We start from the raw sequence: 17884 nt of genomic DNA, 5'->3' as shown, positions 1-17884 counted from the left end.
AGTATTCCTGGCCCTGTAAGATAACCTACCCTTCCAATTCAAAATCTAGGTTTAAGAATATAAATCTTCCTGGAAATTTATCCCACTTCTGGGCTACAAAGCCTAAGGAATCACTTGGCTGATGGCTGTCTATCTATCAGTCAGAGCCAGAAAGAAGTACAATTCAGAGGTTCACACCAGTGTCAAATTCCTTTCAGACAAATAATTTACTGTTTTGTTTTGTTTTGTTTTCTAGGGTTTTAAGATAGTAGGTAACACAGCACTGTGGTTAAGTGTCAGATTTTTGGGGCGCCTGGGTGGCTCAGTCGTTAAGTGTCTCCCTTTGGCTCAGGGCGTGATCCCGGCGTTCTCTGGGATCGAGCCCCACATCGGGCTCCTCTGCTGGGAGCCTGTTTCTTCCTCTCCCACTCCCCCTGCTTGTGTTCCCTCTCTCACTGGCTGCCTCTCTCTGTCAAATAAATAAAATCTTAAAAAAAAAAAAAAAGTCAGATTTTGGTTTCAGATAGGTTTGGCTCTGCCATTTTCTAGCTGTGTGACCTTGGGCAAGCTACCAAACTTTCTGAGTGTGAGTTTCTTCACCTGCCAAACAGAAGTGATAATAATCATTTCACAGGATTGTTGTGAATATCAAAAGGTGAAAGGTTTACTGCTGTACCTAGCACACAGTGAGTTCTCATCATTGTTAAGAAATAACCTGAGAAAATTAGTTGATAAGTTTTTTAGTGAAATTGTTATATTTGTATTGCCAAAGAACGAGTTACAAGTTCACGTACTCACTAAATTTACCTTTGAAGAGCTTTCAAATATTTGAAGAAAGGAGTGCACCTTTTCAAAATTCAACATATTCTGCTGAGTAGACCTAATTATCTTAAATACCTTTCTTTTGATAATTCTGAGGTTAAAGAGACTGAATACAAGGACCACAGAAATAAAAAGACTTTTGATACATGGAAATATATTTTTGGCAAAGAAGATATTGCTCTAGAATTATTAAATATTCTGCTTTTAATTCCAGTAACTATGCTAGTAAGGAAAGAATTTTTAGCATAATGGGTAATAATTTCATGTAATATAATTTTTTTATTAATTTTCAGTGAATTTCAAAATAGCAATGAAAATGTGGCACCAAATCAGTAAAATATGAAATTTGTATTTCTGTCCTTATATTCCTTTTACAATATCAGATATTTTAAAAGTCAGCATTTTCAAAAAGTTAAAAATTCATAAAAAAAATCTAAAATGAAATATAAAATGTCAATAAGCTTCCTGTATCATAGGCATTATTTTTAATCTCTAACTATTCATTAAATATGTCTAGTATTTTTGTTGAAGCCATCTGACCATCCTAACAGTCTAGTAGGGAAGTTAATTCTCTGTAAACACACTGTTATGACACTCAGTGATAACTGTTAATGATAAATAGGTATGGAAACACATAGGAAAACCTTCTAACTCAAACTGGGCTGGCAGACAATCAGAGAAAGCTTTTCGGAGGAGGTGACATTGGAACAAAGCCTTGAAGAATGAATAAAAGATAATAAGGAAGTAGGGTGGAAGGGAAGGACAGAGTATAAGGTATACTCCTATTTTCCTGATATCGTACTCCCTTCACTTTAAGAGTGTTCTGGTTTGCACAATAAAGCATTTGATCATCTTACCTGTAAAGCCTCTTTTGAGGAATTATTATCTTAAGTTACTCTGATAAGGATTAAATAAATAAAATACCAAAGAGACTCTTAAGAAAACTCTTAACTATGTAAAAGTTACTATTACTATAGCTACTTCAGGGAATAATAGACTGAAGTGTACAAACCTTTTGGAGATATGGCCATATTGACATTATCACAATAGAAAATCCTGTAAAGAGGCAAAATTTGTTATTTATACTTAAAATGATTCCATCATTATTTATAGATACAATTTTTGAACTATAACATGGACCTTATTTATTTCAAGATTTATTTATTTATTTGACAGAGAGAGTGCACAGGGGGAGCGGGAGCAGCAGGCTCCCCACTGAGCAGGGAGCCTGATGCAGGGTTCAATCCCAGGACCCTGGGATCATGACCTGGGCCGAAGGCAGATGCTCAAACAACTGAGCCACCAAGGCATCCAATAGTTCATTCTTTTTAGAAAGCCTATTTTAAAAAATAATTATTAGTTTCATTTTAGTGTATTTTGAATTGACATATTGATTTTGGTGAAAAGAGGACTAGAAAAGTAAACTAATATTTGAAATCAAGTTTACAATTTCACAATCAAGAAACTTATAAACAGGTAAAATGTTTAATGTACTAATTAAAATCTAAAGTTAAAATATTGTTTGCTATTAAAATTAAAATTATTATTTATAATTTTAGATAATTAAGTACTAAAAATTAGAAGTATTTTATTTTAATTCCAGTATAGTTAACATACAGTGTTATATTAGTTCCAGATGTACAATATAGTGATTCAACACTTCCATTTACTACCCAGTGCTCATAATGACAAGGGCACTCCTTAATCCCCATCCCCTATTTCACCCATCCCCCTACTCCCTCCTCTCCTCTGATTGGCCATCAGTTTGTTCTCTATAGTTAGTTAAGAGTCTGCTTCTTGGTTTGTCTTTCTCTCTTTTTTCCCCGTTGCTTTTTGTTTTGTTTCTTAAATTCCACATCTGAATGAAATCATATGTTATTTCTCTGCCTGACTTATCTCACTTAGCATTATATTCTCTAGCTCTACCCATGTAGCATGTAGTAGCAAATGGCAAGATTTCATTCTGTTGATCTGTCTTCCATTGCTTTAATTTGCAGGGGCCAGCTATAGAACCTAAGAAAGTAGAGGAAAAGATTTTCCTCCCCACCACATATACAATGGACTATTATTCAGCCTTAAAAAGAAAGGAAATTTTGACTCATATTATAACACGGATGAACCTGAAGAACATTATGCTAAATAAAATAAACTAGTCACAAAAAGAAAAATACTGTATGATTCCACTTATATGAAGTATCTAGAGTAGTCAAATTCATAGAAACAGAAAGAATGGTGGTTGCAAGGACCTGGGAGGAGGGGGAAATGAGGAGTTGTTTAATGGGTATAGAGTTTTAGTTTTGCAAGATGAAAAAGCTCTGGAGATTGGTTACATAATCATGTAGACAATCGTAACACTTCTGATCTTAGAAATGGTTAAGATGGGAAATTTGATATTATGTGATTTTTACCAAAATAAAAAAATAATTTTAAAAATTAACTGACATTAAAATAAGATACTTTATCCGAATTTTTTAAATTATATATAGTTTCTAATACTTACCAACACTGCTGAGAAACATGGTAAGATACAGAATCCTAATAGATATCCATCGGCTTTTATAATGCTCTTCAGTTTCTATAATATCCCATTCTCTAGGATTAAAGAAGAAAAAGGTAGTATAATGTTATCTCATTATGTACAATTTCTGTAGCACGATTTTATTTTCTCTCTTCTGAAGTAATGAAAAAGATATGACAGGTATAATTTACTAATAGTGGTTTTTGCTGTACTAATTATCTATGAATAAGCATTATTTCTTTGAATTTCCATAGATTATATTAATGCATCATTACACATAGAAACTTGGGAGACATAAGGTAGCTTAAAAAGGCATAACATTCTGTCAACTAATTATTTTGGTATCATTGACCTGCTACAAATCGAGTATTGGAATTTGTTAAACTGACAAAATAAATAAATTATATCAAAATAAATCAAACTAGCTACAACAAGTAGATCTTCTATGGATGGGATATACAACTATTACGTATTTAAAAAAAATAATTACTGTCATCATTATGACATGTTCTCTTTGATAACAGTAAATTGACTTTGCTGCAGGAAGCTATTCTGGCTGGGTACTTTCAGCAAAATTAATGTAGAAGTGACACCAGAAAAGTATGATGCGACATTCCTAGGCCTGGGACCTCTGGAACACTTGTCTTTGCTCCAACATGGGTTACCAGACAACTTCTATTAGTGAACTAAGAGAGTCCAAGGTCCCTCTAAACTGGGTTGATCTTTCATATAAGCCTGTGACCTGGAGTAAAGGCAAGTATATTAAGCATACATCCTACTTCAGTCAGGTGATACATGAGGGTGCATATGGATTCATTACATTTTCACACTCACATACAAAAAGAGTTAACAAATTTACCTTAATATGAGCTTTATGTTTTCTAATAATTAAGACAAGCACAACAGACAAAATGCCTTATGTTCCAAAGTTATTTTCTGAAATAGACCTTAGAGCTGTCAAATTAGTCTTCAAAAGAGAAACTTTTCAAAAAAGAAACTTCTTTTTTTCTAAAAGTTATGTAATTGGGAGTGGTAGAGCAAAGGAAGAAGATAACATTAATTAGATCTACTATGTGCCAGGAATATTTGTTGCTGATATAATACATATAAAGTTCTTTTTTTTTTTTTTAAGATTTTATTTATTTATTTGACAGAGAGAGAGACAGCCAGCGAGAGAGGGAACACAAGCAGGGGGAGTGGGAGAGCAAGAAGCAGGCTCCCAGAGGAGCAGTGAGCCTGATGTGGGGCTTGATCCCAGGACTCTGGGATCATGCCCTGAGCCGAAGGCAGACACTTACCAACTGAGCCACCCAGGCACCCCTACATATGAAGTTCTTAATACTATATAGGCCATTCCATAAATATAGACTTTCACCATAATGTAGCATACCTGAAAAATAGCAGAACACCAGGGGCGCCTGGGTGGCTCAGTTGGTTAAGCGACTAACTCTTGATTTTACCTCAGGTCATGATGTCAGGGTTGTGAGCTTGAGCCCCATATGGGACTCCTCACTGGGCTCTGCAGTGGGCGTGGAGCCTGCTTAAGATTCTCTCTCTCCCTTTCCCTCTGCCCCTCCCGCCCTTTCCCCACTCTAAAAACCAGAACCCCAGATGCCCATACTGATCCTTCTTGACTTACAATGGGGTTACCTCCCAATAAACTCATTGTAATTGGAAAAACATTAAGTCAGAAATGCATTTAATATACCTAACTTACTGAACATCATAGCTTAACCCAGCCTACCTTAAACATGCTCAGAACACTGACATTAGCCTACAGTTAGGAAAAAATCATCTAACACAAAGCCTATTTTATAAAAAACTGTTGAATATCTCATGTAATTTATAAAATACTTGACTAAAAGTGAGAAACACAATGGTTGTATGGGTACAGAATGGTTTTAAGTGTATAGGTGGGTTATGCTGTCGGTCAAGTGGCTGACTGGGAACAGCGGCTTGCTGATGCTGTCTAGCATTGCAAGAAAGTAGCTAGCCTATCACATATCACTAGGCCAGGAAAAGATCAAAATTCAAAATTTGGAGTATGGTTTCTTCTGAAAGCACATCGCTTTTGTACCATTGTATAGTTGTAAAATCATAAGCTAAGCCATTATAAGTCGGGAACCATCTATTTGGAAATCAACATACTGGAATCTGGAATACATAATGCAGATAATTACATATCAGCAAAAAAGGTATCCACTATTCAATCCCACAGCACTGGATTCTGGTATCACTTTCCAGCATTGGATATTATATTTTTAACGAACCCATTATTATTTCCTGGACATCAGAAATTAAAAGACCATCACTAATAAGAACTATCATTAAAATATGCCTGAAAATTTCAAATAATTATTTTGCTCAGAACTTATCTAACTTAGGGAACTAAGAGAAATAAATAATTTGATTCTGAAAACATATAATAAAATTGTTTGACTGACTTCAACTTGATTTGGAGTTCAGTCCAAAATCTTTCTTCTTTTAATGACAGCTATTAAATATTGAAGGGATGACAGATTTAGAAAATTGCTACTTACTATCTACTCTCCATGTAATAACAGATGAAAGAAAGGATAATTGATGGATCCTAAAACAACTGGTTGAAAAGTTGTTGAGGACAGGATAGTCACAGGGTCTCAAAGTATCAGCCCACTGTCTACTTACTAATCACAAAATGCAAAATGAAGCTTTATAATTGAGGAATACAGCAGTCACCCTCTTAACCAAGTCATCAAGCTCGCATCCCCAATAGTGGGACGGCTGGGCATCTGATGCCTCCTAAAGTTAATATATTAGGACATTCTCAACATAACCCATGGAATGTTCTTGCCAGAAATGACTGACCAGGATCTATTAAAAAAGAAACAGACCAAAAATCCCTAATGTGAGATGTTCTACAGAGAACGACCTAAAAATGTCAAAGGATTCAATGTTGGAAAGAACAGAGAGACAAGATCAGGGGACAGTTATAGGTTGAGAGAGTCTAAAAAAAAATACAACAATCAATGCATGACTATTAATTGGACGCTGTTTTTTTTTTTAAAGATTTATTTATTTGAGAGGGAAAGAGACTGAGAGCGCATGAATGGGGGGAGGGGCAGAGAGAAAAGGAGAGAATCTCAAGCAGACTCCCCACTGAGCATGGAGCCCGACATGTGGCTGGATCCACCACCCAAGATCATGACCTGAGCTGATTACCCCGAGATTACGACCTTAGCCAAAATCAAGTGTCAGATACTTAACTGACTGGGCTACCCAGGTGCCCCTGGATCCTGGTTTTGTTTTGTATTGTTTTATTTTTATAGCTATAAAGTACATTTTTGAAACAAATGAAAAAACTTGAGTATAGACTGTATATTGCATGATATTTTGAATTAGCACTGTATTTTTAGCTATGGCAATAGTGATGTAGTTATGTAAAAGAATGTTTTTGTTTTGAGAAGATGCAGACTGCAGGGGCACCTGGGTGGTTCAGTTGGTGAAGTGGCCGACTCTTGGTTTCGGCTCGGGTCATCATCTCAGGGTTATGAGGTCAGGCTCTGTACTCAGTGACGAGTCTGCTTCTCTCTCTCCCTCTCCCTCTGCCCCCTCCCACTGCATGACGCACTCTCTCTAAATATAAAAAAAAAATAAATCTTAAAAAAAAAAAAACGAGATGCAGGCTGCAGACTGAAATACTTGAGATAAAGCCTCATGATATCTGCAACCTACTTTTGGGAAGTTTGGCAAAAGAAGTGTGTGTGTAAATAGAAAGAAATTTGAGCAGTGTGGAAAAGGCTAACAGTGACAGGGTACACAGGTGTTCCTTGTACTCTTTTTTCAAATTTTCTATGGCTTTGAAATTTTTAAAAATAAAGAATTTTACTTTTTTCTTCTTTTTAATTCAAAAGTATAATTTTGGTGAAGAAGTGCATCTTTCTACTCTGCTGGAGAAAGTAGGAACATAGGAAAATATAATGGTCCTTCAGTCAAGTTACCATTTTTTAAAAAGATTTCTTTATTTATTTTAGAAAGAGAGAACAGATGATTGGGGAGAGCAGCCAAGGGAGAGGGAGAGAGAAAGAGAAGCAGATTCCGCACTGAGTGTGGAACCCGACAGGGGGCTTGATCTCACCACCCTGAGATCATGACCTGAAATGAAATCAAGGGTCAGGGGCTTAAAATGAACTACTGGGACTTCATCAAGATTAAAAGCTTTTGCACAGCAAAGGAAACAGTCGACAAAACCAAAAGACAACCAACAGAATGGGAGAAAGATATTTGCAAATGTCTTATCAGATAAAGGGCTAGTATCCAAAATCTATAAAGAACTTATCAAACTCAACACCCAAAGAACAAATAATCCAATCATGAAATAGGCAGAAGACATGAACAGACATTTCTCCAAAGAAGAAGATATACAAATGGCCAAAAGACATGAAAAAATGCTCAACATCACTCAGCATCAGGGAAATACAAATCAAAACCACAATGAGATACCACCTCACACTGGTCAGAATGGCTAAAATTAACAAGTCAGGAAATGACAGATGTTGGTGAGAAGAAAGGGGAACCCTCTTACACTGTTGGTGGGAATGCAAGCTGGTGAAGCCACTCTGGAAAACAGTATGGAGGTTCCTCAAAAAGTTGAAAATAGAGCTACCCTAGGACCCAGCTATTGCACTACTGGGTATTTACCCCAAGGATACAAACGTAATGATCTGGGGGTTTTTTTTTTAATTTTTTTAAAAAGATTTTATTTATTTGTCAGAGAGAGAGAGAGAGTGTGTGCACAAGCAGGGGGAGTGGTAGGTAGAGGGAGAAGCAGGCTCCCTGCTGGGCAAGGATCCCCGGATCCTGGGATCATTACCTGAGCTGAAGGCAGATGCTTAACCGAATGAGCCACCCAGGTGTCCCTGTAATGATCTGTTTATAGCAGCAACGTCCACAATAGTTAAACTATGGAAAGAGCCCAGAGGTCTATCAACAATGAATGGATAAAGAATATGTGGTATATATATATATACAATGGATTACTCAGTCATCAAGAAAAATGAAATCTTGGGGTGCCTGGATGGCTCAGGGGTTAAGTGTCTGCCTTTGGCTCAGGGCGTGATCCCGGAGTCCTGGGATCGAGCCCCACATCAGGCTCCTCTGCTGGGAGCCTACTTCTTCCTCTCCCACTCCCCCTGCTTGTGTTCCCTCTCTCGCTGGCTGTCTCTCTGTCAAGTAAATAAATACAATCTTAAAAAAAAAAATGAAATCTTGCCATTTGCAATGATGTGGATGGAACTAGAGGGTGTTATGCTAAGCAAAGTAAGTCAATCAGGAAAGACAATTATCATATGATCTCACTCATATGTGGAATTTAGGAAAACAAAGCAGAGGATCATAGGGGAAGAGAGGAAAAAATAAAACAAGATGAAACCATAAGAGACTCTTAATCACAGGAAACAAACTGAGGGTTGCTGGAGGGGAGGGGGGTAAGGTGATGGAGTAATTGGGTGATGGACATTAATAAGGGCATGTGATGTAATGAGCACTGCGCATTATTATAAGACTGATGAATCACTGAACTCTACCTCTGAAACTAATAATACATTATGTTAATTAATTGAATTTAAATTTAACAATTAAAATTAAAATTAAAAAAAAAGAAAAAAGAGTTGGAGGCTTAACTGACTCAGCCACCCAGGTGCCCCAAGTTACCATTTTTATTATATTTTCTTTTCTTTATTTTTTATTAATTTATTTTATTTGACAGAGAGAGAGCACAGCAGGGGCAACAGCAGGCAAAGGGAGAGAGAAAAGCAGGTTCCTCAGTGAGCAGGCAGCCTGATGTGGGGCTCGATGCCAGAATCCTGGGATCGTGACCCGAGCTGAAGGCAAAAGCTTAAACGACTGAGCCACCCAGGCACCCCTTATTATATTTTGTTGATTGTGATGATTCAACCAACCATGTCACATGGTTAAGACTGAGTCCTCTGAAGGTTTCTTTCTTGTATCACAAAGGCACAAGAAGGAATGCTGCACTTCCAAGACAATTTGTCAAACTTGTAACTTAAAAACTGGGAAGAATACATGAAATACTGGAGTAAATTGATCATCAAAATAAGTTAAATAAAATTTAACAGGAATAAGTAAAAAGTGCCAAATTTAGGTTCAATAGATCATTACTTAATACAAGGAGCCTTCGGTAAACAGCAGTACTTTATTTTCAAAAAATGACTCTGATTTACTGAGGGAAAAATAAAATTACATATTTACCAGAGAGAGCATTTGTGAACTACTGAAGAGCAAAAACGAACCCACATCCAAAGAAGATAAGAGAAAAAAGTGTATGCTCATTGACAGAATAGTGTGATGGCATTACAGTATAAAATTTAGAAGACAAAAATAAATTGAGAGTGTTCTGTAAGGATATGCTCTATAAGACCAGAAGTCCTAGTAATATCGGTATTACAGAAATCAGGCCAGAGTTGCAAAGAAAAATTTTAAGCACCTGTTAACATTTTAGGATATTCTAAAAGAGGGATCAGCAAACTATAGTCTTTACTTCAAATCCAACCTAACACTTGTTTCTAGATCACCAGTTTCTACTGGAGAATAGTTTTTACAGATGAATATTTGTGAGCAAACTGTTAGAAAACATCGACTTTTAACTCTAGTTAAGAATGCCACTCCTAAAAAATTTCATTCCTCTCATGGATTTGTATTGCAAAAAATTCTACTTATTTATTATATTTTATATTTCATGACTAAAATTTTTTGTGACAATTTCTTTCTTGTTATCTAAGTATATAATATCTTTGATTTTGCCTCTTGTCTTGCAAAGCCTAAAAAATTTACCATCTGGCCTTTACATTAAAAGTTTGCCAATATCTTCAATATCTTGCTCTCTTAAACACTATAGATGGGGTCAGTGGAGACTACTGAGGACTCACCAGACCAGTAAATTAAAACTAATCTTCTTAGTGAGGAAAAGTTGGTGGTGAACTAGGCTGAAGTTGCTACAATTTACTCAAAGTGAACAGGGCTTGTCAATTAGTTATGTATCTGTTCACTTTACTAGGGAATCTATGTTTTAAAAGACAGCATACTTATTGAATTATTCTTAAAATACACCCCTATTTTTAAAGTGCTAAATCTAGAACCCCAATCAAGTATTGTTTATGGACAGAACATCTGAATTTACATGCACCCTAATGAGGCTCAATTGCTCAGACATAAATGAAGCATAAGAGTACATACGAGTAAGAATAAGAATTCCTTTTTTATTTTTATTTATTTTTTTAAAGATTTTTTATTTATTTATTCGACAGAGATAGAGACAGCCAGCGAGAGAGGGAACACAAGCAGGCGGAGTGGGAGAGGAAGAAGCAGGCTCATAGCGAAGGAGCCTGATGTGGGGCTCGATCCCATAACGCTGGGAGCACGCTCTGAGCCGAAGGCAGACGCTTAACCGCTATGCCACCCAGGCGCCCCCAAGAATTCCTTTTTTAAAGTAGACTTATTTGGACATGGTGACACAATATATAAGACCATCTAAATATTAACTCAAGGATCCTGAATCTATCTGAAAAATAGCCAAGAACGAGGTAGAAGCAAAAAGAACTTTGAGAAATCCAAATGTCACAAAGTCTATGCACTGAAGTGCATGCACTAGATGGTTAGTCCTTAGTCATAGCTTCCCTGTTCTAACTGCACATAATTCTATTAAGCTTAGAAATGGTTTTCAAAGCAGCAGCATGCTAGAAATCTCAAAATAAGGTTGGGAAAAGAGGTTGCTGGCAGCAACAAAAACAGGGGTTGTCAATATGTAACAAAAACATGATAAGGAATAATCTGCCAGCAACAGAATAGGTAGGAAAACTAAAAAGCAGACACAAAACTTTAAACGTGTAGCAAGTGTAGAATAAATTAGTAAGAAAGTAGTGTAAAGGGTGCCTGGGTGGCTCAGTCAGTTAAGCGTCTGTCTTGGGCTCAGGTCATGATCTCTGGGCTCCTGGGATCCAGCCCCAAGTCAGGCTCCCTGCTCAGTGGGGAGTGTGCTCTGCCTCTGCCCCTCACTCTGCCTGTGCTCTCTCTAGCTCTCTAGCTCCCTCTCTCAAATAAATAAATAAATAAATAAATAAATAAAATCTTTTTTAAAAAAACTAGTGTAAAATAGAAGCAAATAGTTCAAATGTCTCAATAGGCCCTGAGTGCATCCCTCTATTATGACATATTTTGGCATTGATAATAATTGTATTGATCATTAAGGTAAAATGTAAAGTTGCAATACATATATTCCGTTTAGTAAATCGGGGACCAGAAAAATACACTGTCCGAAGAGTTTCAAACAAAGTGATTAAAATAAAAGTTTGGTGCTTAAGAGAGACAGATGTGCAAAAATTAACATGGTCGATGACAGCTTAATTTCGTATTTATTAATCCACTTGATAAATTATGTTTCAAACAAGATAACAATTCTGTTTTCCTAAAGACAAAAATAGATAGTTGCGTAGTAAGAGACAAACTGAACAATTCTGAATTACTGTCCATAAAGTAGGATAAAAATAACCAGAAGTATAAGGGTCTAACTACAGTTCATCATTAAACATTAAGAAATTAGTCTTTATGTATTTGGCATAGGAGAAAGGTGTGCCCATTTTGTACAGGTTTACTTGCTAACGAAGTATCAAAAAGTTATCACGCAATTAAGCCAATACTAAGAGAGGTATCTTCAAGTATCGATTAAAACCATCATTTCGGAACTTTTGCGAAACGTGTAAAGTGATGAGCTCCGCAGAGGAATGCAGAATGCGGTGGCTTAACGACCTCAACACTGTTGGAGCGAAGGTCCAAGAGGCAGTGTGAATTTCTCTAACACCTTCACCAGAACTCGCTGGCTCATCGCGCCGCGCGGCCAAATTTCTTCCCTCAGCAGCAGGAGCACATCACCCGGTCTCGCGCGACCGGCCACAGCCTCCCGCCGCCCTGAAACCCACGTCCGGCCCCGTGAAGCTGACGCCAGGAAAAGTGTCAGTCCCAATAGTGCAGGAAGGTGAGGGGGCCTTCCCCCAACATCCGCTCACCTGCTTCCGGGTGTGAGGTCGCCTAAGAGCGGCTCCTGCTCAGCATCGACGCCCATGCTCGCCATAGTTATACCACCCACAAGGCAGTGTGAGGCCAACTCTCGCGACACCTCCTACTCCCTCCCATCCCACTCGGCCAAAGCTGTCAAAACAAGCCAGCAAGTGCGCGTGCGTGCCCGGCAACTACAAGTGGGCGGAGCGCCCGGAGGTCAGACAGGGAGTCACGGGGCGGAGTCCGGACCGCGGCGGGCGGGAAGAAGTCAGGGGCTAGGCCCTGCGTCCTAGTTCTCCTTCTCGGGTCCGCGTTTCTCTGCCACCCAGGACTGCTTGGGAGGGAGCCGGGGAGGGTTCAGGGCGTGTCTAAACGGCTACTCCGCCCCGGACTCGTCCCTCTCCCTAGGCTTGGCTGTCTGGCTCGCTTGCTATTGCTTTCCTGGAGAGGTTGCTGTCGCTGCGTTTGTGTCTCCGACGGAAGGCAAGTCCTGGCAGCCAGGGGAAGGACAGTGCCAGGAGGCTCGGCTGGCTGGACAACAGGTACCCTAAGAACGGCCAGTAAGTAGCCGGTCCAGGCCGCGCTCCCCGAGCCTCTCGACACATTGCGTACGTGCCGGGAAGCAGGGACTGGGGGCGCAGGGATTGGCCGGAGACGCAGGGTCCCGGGCGCTGAACGAGGCGGGGCTTTAGGGCGCGCTTTGGCCGAACTGGGTTAGTTAGGCTGGAGGGCGATCTTTTATTCCTGTGGAAGGTGGAATTGTCTTAGCGCTTTTGTATTCTCGCTCGGCTAACTACAAAGGCTAAGTACCTTCCCTATAGTGCCTTGTTAGGACCTGGACGGGGGTTCTGAAGGTGGGGTGCAGTTCTTTCTAATCTGCTGATCCTCAGATCGGTATCTCATTGCCTCCTCCGCGGACTGGGGGATTCAGTCTTGCGGGATACTACTAGCAGACCCTGCTGCTGCTGTAACCTAGGGGCTAGAAAAGGCCCAGCACCAGTTTAGCAGTGACCAGCTCCTTTCATCATAAAGAAGATGACATTTTTAGAAAACACGGATGTTTTGTTTTGTTTCAGTAGATCTTGATGCTGCCTCTTTCTTGGTGCTTACATACTAACATTTTACAAGTAGGCTTGTAAGGTAATCGGTAGCAGTAGTCATTATGTATGTCCTGTTTTATTAGTGCTAGTACATTCTCATGTGATTTCATTTGATTACAACTGTCCTATGATATAGGTAAAGCAGATACATTTTTATTTTATAGAGAACTAAGATTCAGAGAAGTTGACAACTTACCCAGAGACACTTGGAATGAAAGTGGCAAAGTTGGGACCCAATTCAGTTCTTTGAACCAATATTTTTAAGTAGTTATCTGTGCCAGGCCCTATATTAGTTATCGTGTGTGTAGTATATGCCATTACTTCTAACCCGTCTTGTTTGTGACCTTCTTGTGTTTATCCTATCAGGCATATTCTACTCGTAGGCAGCTAAATTTGAAATATGTTTTCTATTAGTTCAGAACTATTTTCTGAATCCAGACCTGATATTTTGTGCTTGGATTTAGTCTTTCAAATTCACTTTTAACAGCTCAAAAAACTTATCAGATTCCTGTGACTGGGTCCAAGAAGGTATATAGGTTTAAAAAAATTAATTTTTTTTGCCATAACATTGCTTTAATGTATCGTTGACTTCTTTTTTAATTCCTGAAGTCTAGCACAGTGTGTGTGTGTGTGTGTGTGTGTGTGTGTATTTTACAAAAAGACTTTTAACCAGTATTGCACCAAGCAGAATAATTGCTAGATGAATATATGTTGAGTGAGTGCTTATTGACTTGCCTCACTTAACCCCTACAACAATCTTCTGAGTTGGGATTGTCTCAAGCATCCAAGGAAAGTGAAGGCATAGAAAATAGTTGATTTTTCTAGGGTCACACGGCAAATAAGTAACAGAGCAAGAATCCAAGAAACAGGGGCGCCTGGGTGGCTCAGTTGGTTAAGCGACTGCCTTTGGCTCAGGTCATGATCCTGGAGTCTCCGGATTGAGTCCCACATCTGCCTCCCTGCTCAGTGGGGAGTCGGCTTCTCCCTCTGAGCTCCCCCTTCTCATGTTCTCTCTCTCTCTCAAATAAAAAATAAAATTAAAAACAAAAAAAAAAGAATCCAAGAAACACAGGACTCCTGACTGTAAAGCCTGTGCTTTTTTACCAGCAGCCTTCCTATGAAAAGAATTTAAGAAGAACCTTTTCCTGTATCTCTTAAAATATATCAAAACAGGTGATTAATTTTTATATAAATTGAATAATTTGCTACTGTGTATATAGTAGGCCAGATATTATTCCCCTTTTATAGATTAAGGTGGCACTCAAGGTCACATAGCTAGTGAAGGAACCCAGGTCTTCTGACACTGCTATTTTCCGTTGCTACCTCCAAGTGATGACTTTAGACCACAAAAGTACATGGAATGAGTATGTGTAAAACTGGTGAAATCTAAATAAGCTCTATGTATTGTACCATAGGAAAAAAAAAAAGCAAAGAAAAAAAATAATTTCTTAGGAGCAGTGCACCCAAAGTAAACATTTAATAAATCTTTTAAAAATCTTAATTACTTTCTTTAAAGCCCATGGAAAAGAAGAGCTAAGTTTGAAAAGAGATTAGATTATTTGCTGAATGTTTCACATAAGGATATGAGACAGCCCACCTGTTGAATTTCCTTAGATGACTGCTTAGAATAGCCATCCACCCCTCAAAACAAATGAAGAAATAAACTTCCTATTTATGGATCAACTTTGTAAGGATAAAAATCCAGAAAAAATTAGGATCGCATTGTTTAAATGCTTAAGTATTAGAGTGATAGGAGATAAAAGTACTGTATGGCATACAGACACTGAGTGCCACTTCAGCAATAGAGCTCATTTCTAGGAAAGACTTCATTCCTTGGCACTTCTACGTTTGTAGAAGTTTGTTTTTGTAGAAGTACTTTGTTTTTTCTTTGGCATTGGCTATATAAAAATGTAGATGACAGTTGTATCAGTTTGGCTTGATACATAATTCCAAAATGGGTCCTGTCTCTGCAGAAGCTCACTGGTGTCAATCCAGCCTGATGTAGGGCCTTTAAGTATCTGATGTGGCTCTAGATGGTGCCTCTTTTTGCCGAACTGGCGTTATCTTTACCCTGGGTTTGGATTATTACCTGTTCATGGTGGCACTGGGTAGCAGTTAGCCCCACCTAGACTTATGTGTTTAGAACGTCCCAGAAAACCTGGACATTAATATTGTTCTTGGGACTGAAATGGGATTTAAGAAATTTTTTGTAATCCTAAACTCCATACCCAAACTTACAGCAGGTTATGTGTGTGTTTGATTTGCTTTCTGTAACTTATTGGACAGTGGTTTACTGCAGGTAATATAGAAAGGAATATGCTGGCTCTAGATTTGGAGTGCTGATCGTTATGGCCTATATTATATGGAATTAAAGTAATTTGGAAAGCTTTTCTGGTATAGGGTTGAAAATTAGAAATGACTAAACAACTTAGAAATAAACATAGTACGTTACAAACTGTTTGAAGAGTTCATTGTTCTCAGGTCCTTTCCTGCTTCTCTTGAACTTTTTACTTTTGTATATTTGCCTTTGTTTACCATCTTAGAAAATTTTGGGTAGAAAAATGGGATGTCTCATAAACAGTTTTCCTCTTACTGTAAAATACGAGTGTTGGAATTTTGGGGTTTTTTTTTTTAATGTTAATATGGAATCTGCTGTTGATGCTCTGTATGTTACAATGGCCTTTTCCAGCCATTATAGAGAAAATAAACGGCCGATGATGATGATATGTTATACAGCAAAGTTGATGGGATGACACTGCCATGGTTACATTAAGTTATATTAGACTCTGCCTTGCTAGCACACTCAGTCTCACTCTCCCGTTGACCTTGAAGAGGTAAGCTGCCCTTTTATGAACTTCCTATGAAGAGAGCCACGTAGTAGGAAATCATGGAAGCCCCTAACAGCTGAGGTTGGCCTCTGGCTGACAAATAGCAAAATATTGAAACTCTCAGCCCTATAGCTGTGAAAAAATGAATTCTGCTAACAAGCTGAGTGGGCTTGTAAGCAAGTTTTTCTCCAGTCAAGCTTCCAGATGAGATCACAGCCCACCTGACACCTTGATTGAAGCTAGATGAGACCCTAAAGCAGAAAACCCAGGTAGGCTGGGATCTTGGAAAATAATCCTCAAGAAAGGCGAAGTGAGAAGATGGGGGAAGCCAATTTAAAGAGATCTGTTTTTCAAATTCTTCTATTTAAAGGCATTAGTAAGGTTTTCAAATATTTAAATTATGCTGTGGCATTTTTTTGAAGAGGATAATACATGCTTTGAGTTCTGTTCTTAGATCGGGAGGATAATGAACTACTTATGCTTACTGAGAAAGTTATGAAGAGAGAAAGTATCAACTTCTGAAGAACTTTGTAGAGAGACTATCAACTCCAGTTTCTAAATTTTTCCTTTTTTGTGTGTGTGGTAAAATATACATCATATAAAATTTACCATCTTAACCATTTTTAAGTGTACAGTTTAGTGGTATTAAGTTTAGTGATACTGTTGTGTAAACATTACCACCATTCATCTATAGAACTCTTCATCTTGCAAAACCAAAAATCTCTGCACATTAGACAATACCCACCCCCTTTTCCTGTCCCTTCAGCCCCTGGTAACCACCATTCTGCTTTCTGTTTATAAATGTGGCTGCTCTAGGTACCTCGTATAAGTAGAATCATACAGTATTTGTCTTTTTGTGACTGGCTTGTTTCACTTAGCATAATGTCCTCAGGGTTCTCCCACATTGTAGCATATGTTAGAATTTCATTCCTTTTTAAGGCTGAATAATATTCCATTGTATATATACACCACATTTTGCTTATCCATTCATCCATTGACAGACACCTGGGTTTTTTCTACCTTTTAGCTACCAAATTAAAAATTTTAAGAAGGCAGACAAAACATAGCTAATTAAATAACTAGTGTTTTATTTATTTATTTATTTATTTGTTTTTTAAAAGATTTTATTTATTTAACAGAGACAGCTGGCGAGAGAGGGAACACAAGCAAGGGGAGTGGGAGAGGAAGAAGCAGGCTCCCAGTGGAGAAGCCTGATGTGGGGCTCAATCCCAGGACTCTGGGATCATACCCTGAGCCAAAGGCAGCCGCTTAACGACTGAGCCACCCAGGCGCCCCAATAGTGTTTGTTTTAGATAGAATACTGATTTTAGGTCTGCCATGTGACTTGTTTAATTCTTTTAAAATCAGTATTTACATTTTATTTATACCATATATAGGATTGGATAATTTATAATTTTAATGTAGTGTTTTATATTTGTAATTTTGCATAGGTGACATTGACCATATCTATGATTTATTTGATTTTCTAGCCCAGGGGTCAGTGAACTATGGCCTGTGGGCCAACCTGCCTGCTTTTGTATGGCCCACAAATTAAGAATAGTTTTTACAGATGAACATTAGTACTT

The 17884-nt window shown here is 38.2% G+C and overlaps 2 protein-coding genes across 10 annotated transcripts in view; one reads left to right on the top strand and one right to left on the bottom strand.

Moving 5' to 3' along the window:
• Positions 1 to 12571, bottom strand: part of MFSD8 (major facilitator superfamily domain containing 8) — a 34119-nt gene extending 21548 nt beyond the window's left edge. The window contains exons 1-3 of one of the 2 annotated variants that reach the window (XM_002922194.4): positions 12379 to 12571; positions 3302 to 3393; positions 1814 to 1857 (exon numbers count right to left, since the gene is read on the bottom strand). In XM_002922194.4, the coding sequence (XP_002922240.1) occupies positions 1814 to 1857; positions 3302 to 3393; positions 12379 to 12443 (201 nt within the window). In that variant the 5' untranslated portion in view covers positions 12444 to 12571. The remainder of the gene's footprint in view (positions 1 to 1813; positions 1858 to 3301; positions 3394 to 12378) is intronic. The other variant, XM_034661630.1, reaches the window with a different exon arrangement.
• Positions 12572 to 12613: 42 nt separating this feature from the next.
• ABHD18 (abhydrolase domain containing 18) overlaps positions 12614 to 17884 on the top strand; it is an 84142-nt gene continuing 78871 nt past the window's right edge. For 2 of the 8 annotated variants that reach the window (XM_034661635.1, XM_034661631.1), the window contains exon 1: positions 12615 to 12912. The gene's annotated coding sequence lies outside the window, so the exon portion shown is untranslated. Of the gene's footprint in view, positions 12931 to 17884 lie in introns of all 8 variants that reach the window. The other 6 variants (XM_034661633.1, XM_034661632.1, XM_034661637.1 and 3 more) reach the window with 6 other exon arrangements.

Source organism: Ailuropoda melanoleuca, chromosome 5 (genome assembly GCF_002007445.2).
Source record: "Ailuropoda melanoleuca isolate Jingjing chromosome 5, ASM200744v2, whole genome shotgun sequence".
Taxonomy (NCBI): domain Eukaryota; kingdom Metazoa; phylum Chordata; class Mammalia; order Carnivora; family Ursidae; genus Ailuropoda; species Ailuropoda melanoleuca.
This window is presented reverse-complemented; position numbering and strand designations above follow the sequence as displayed.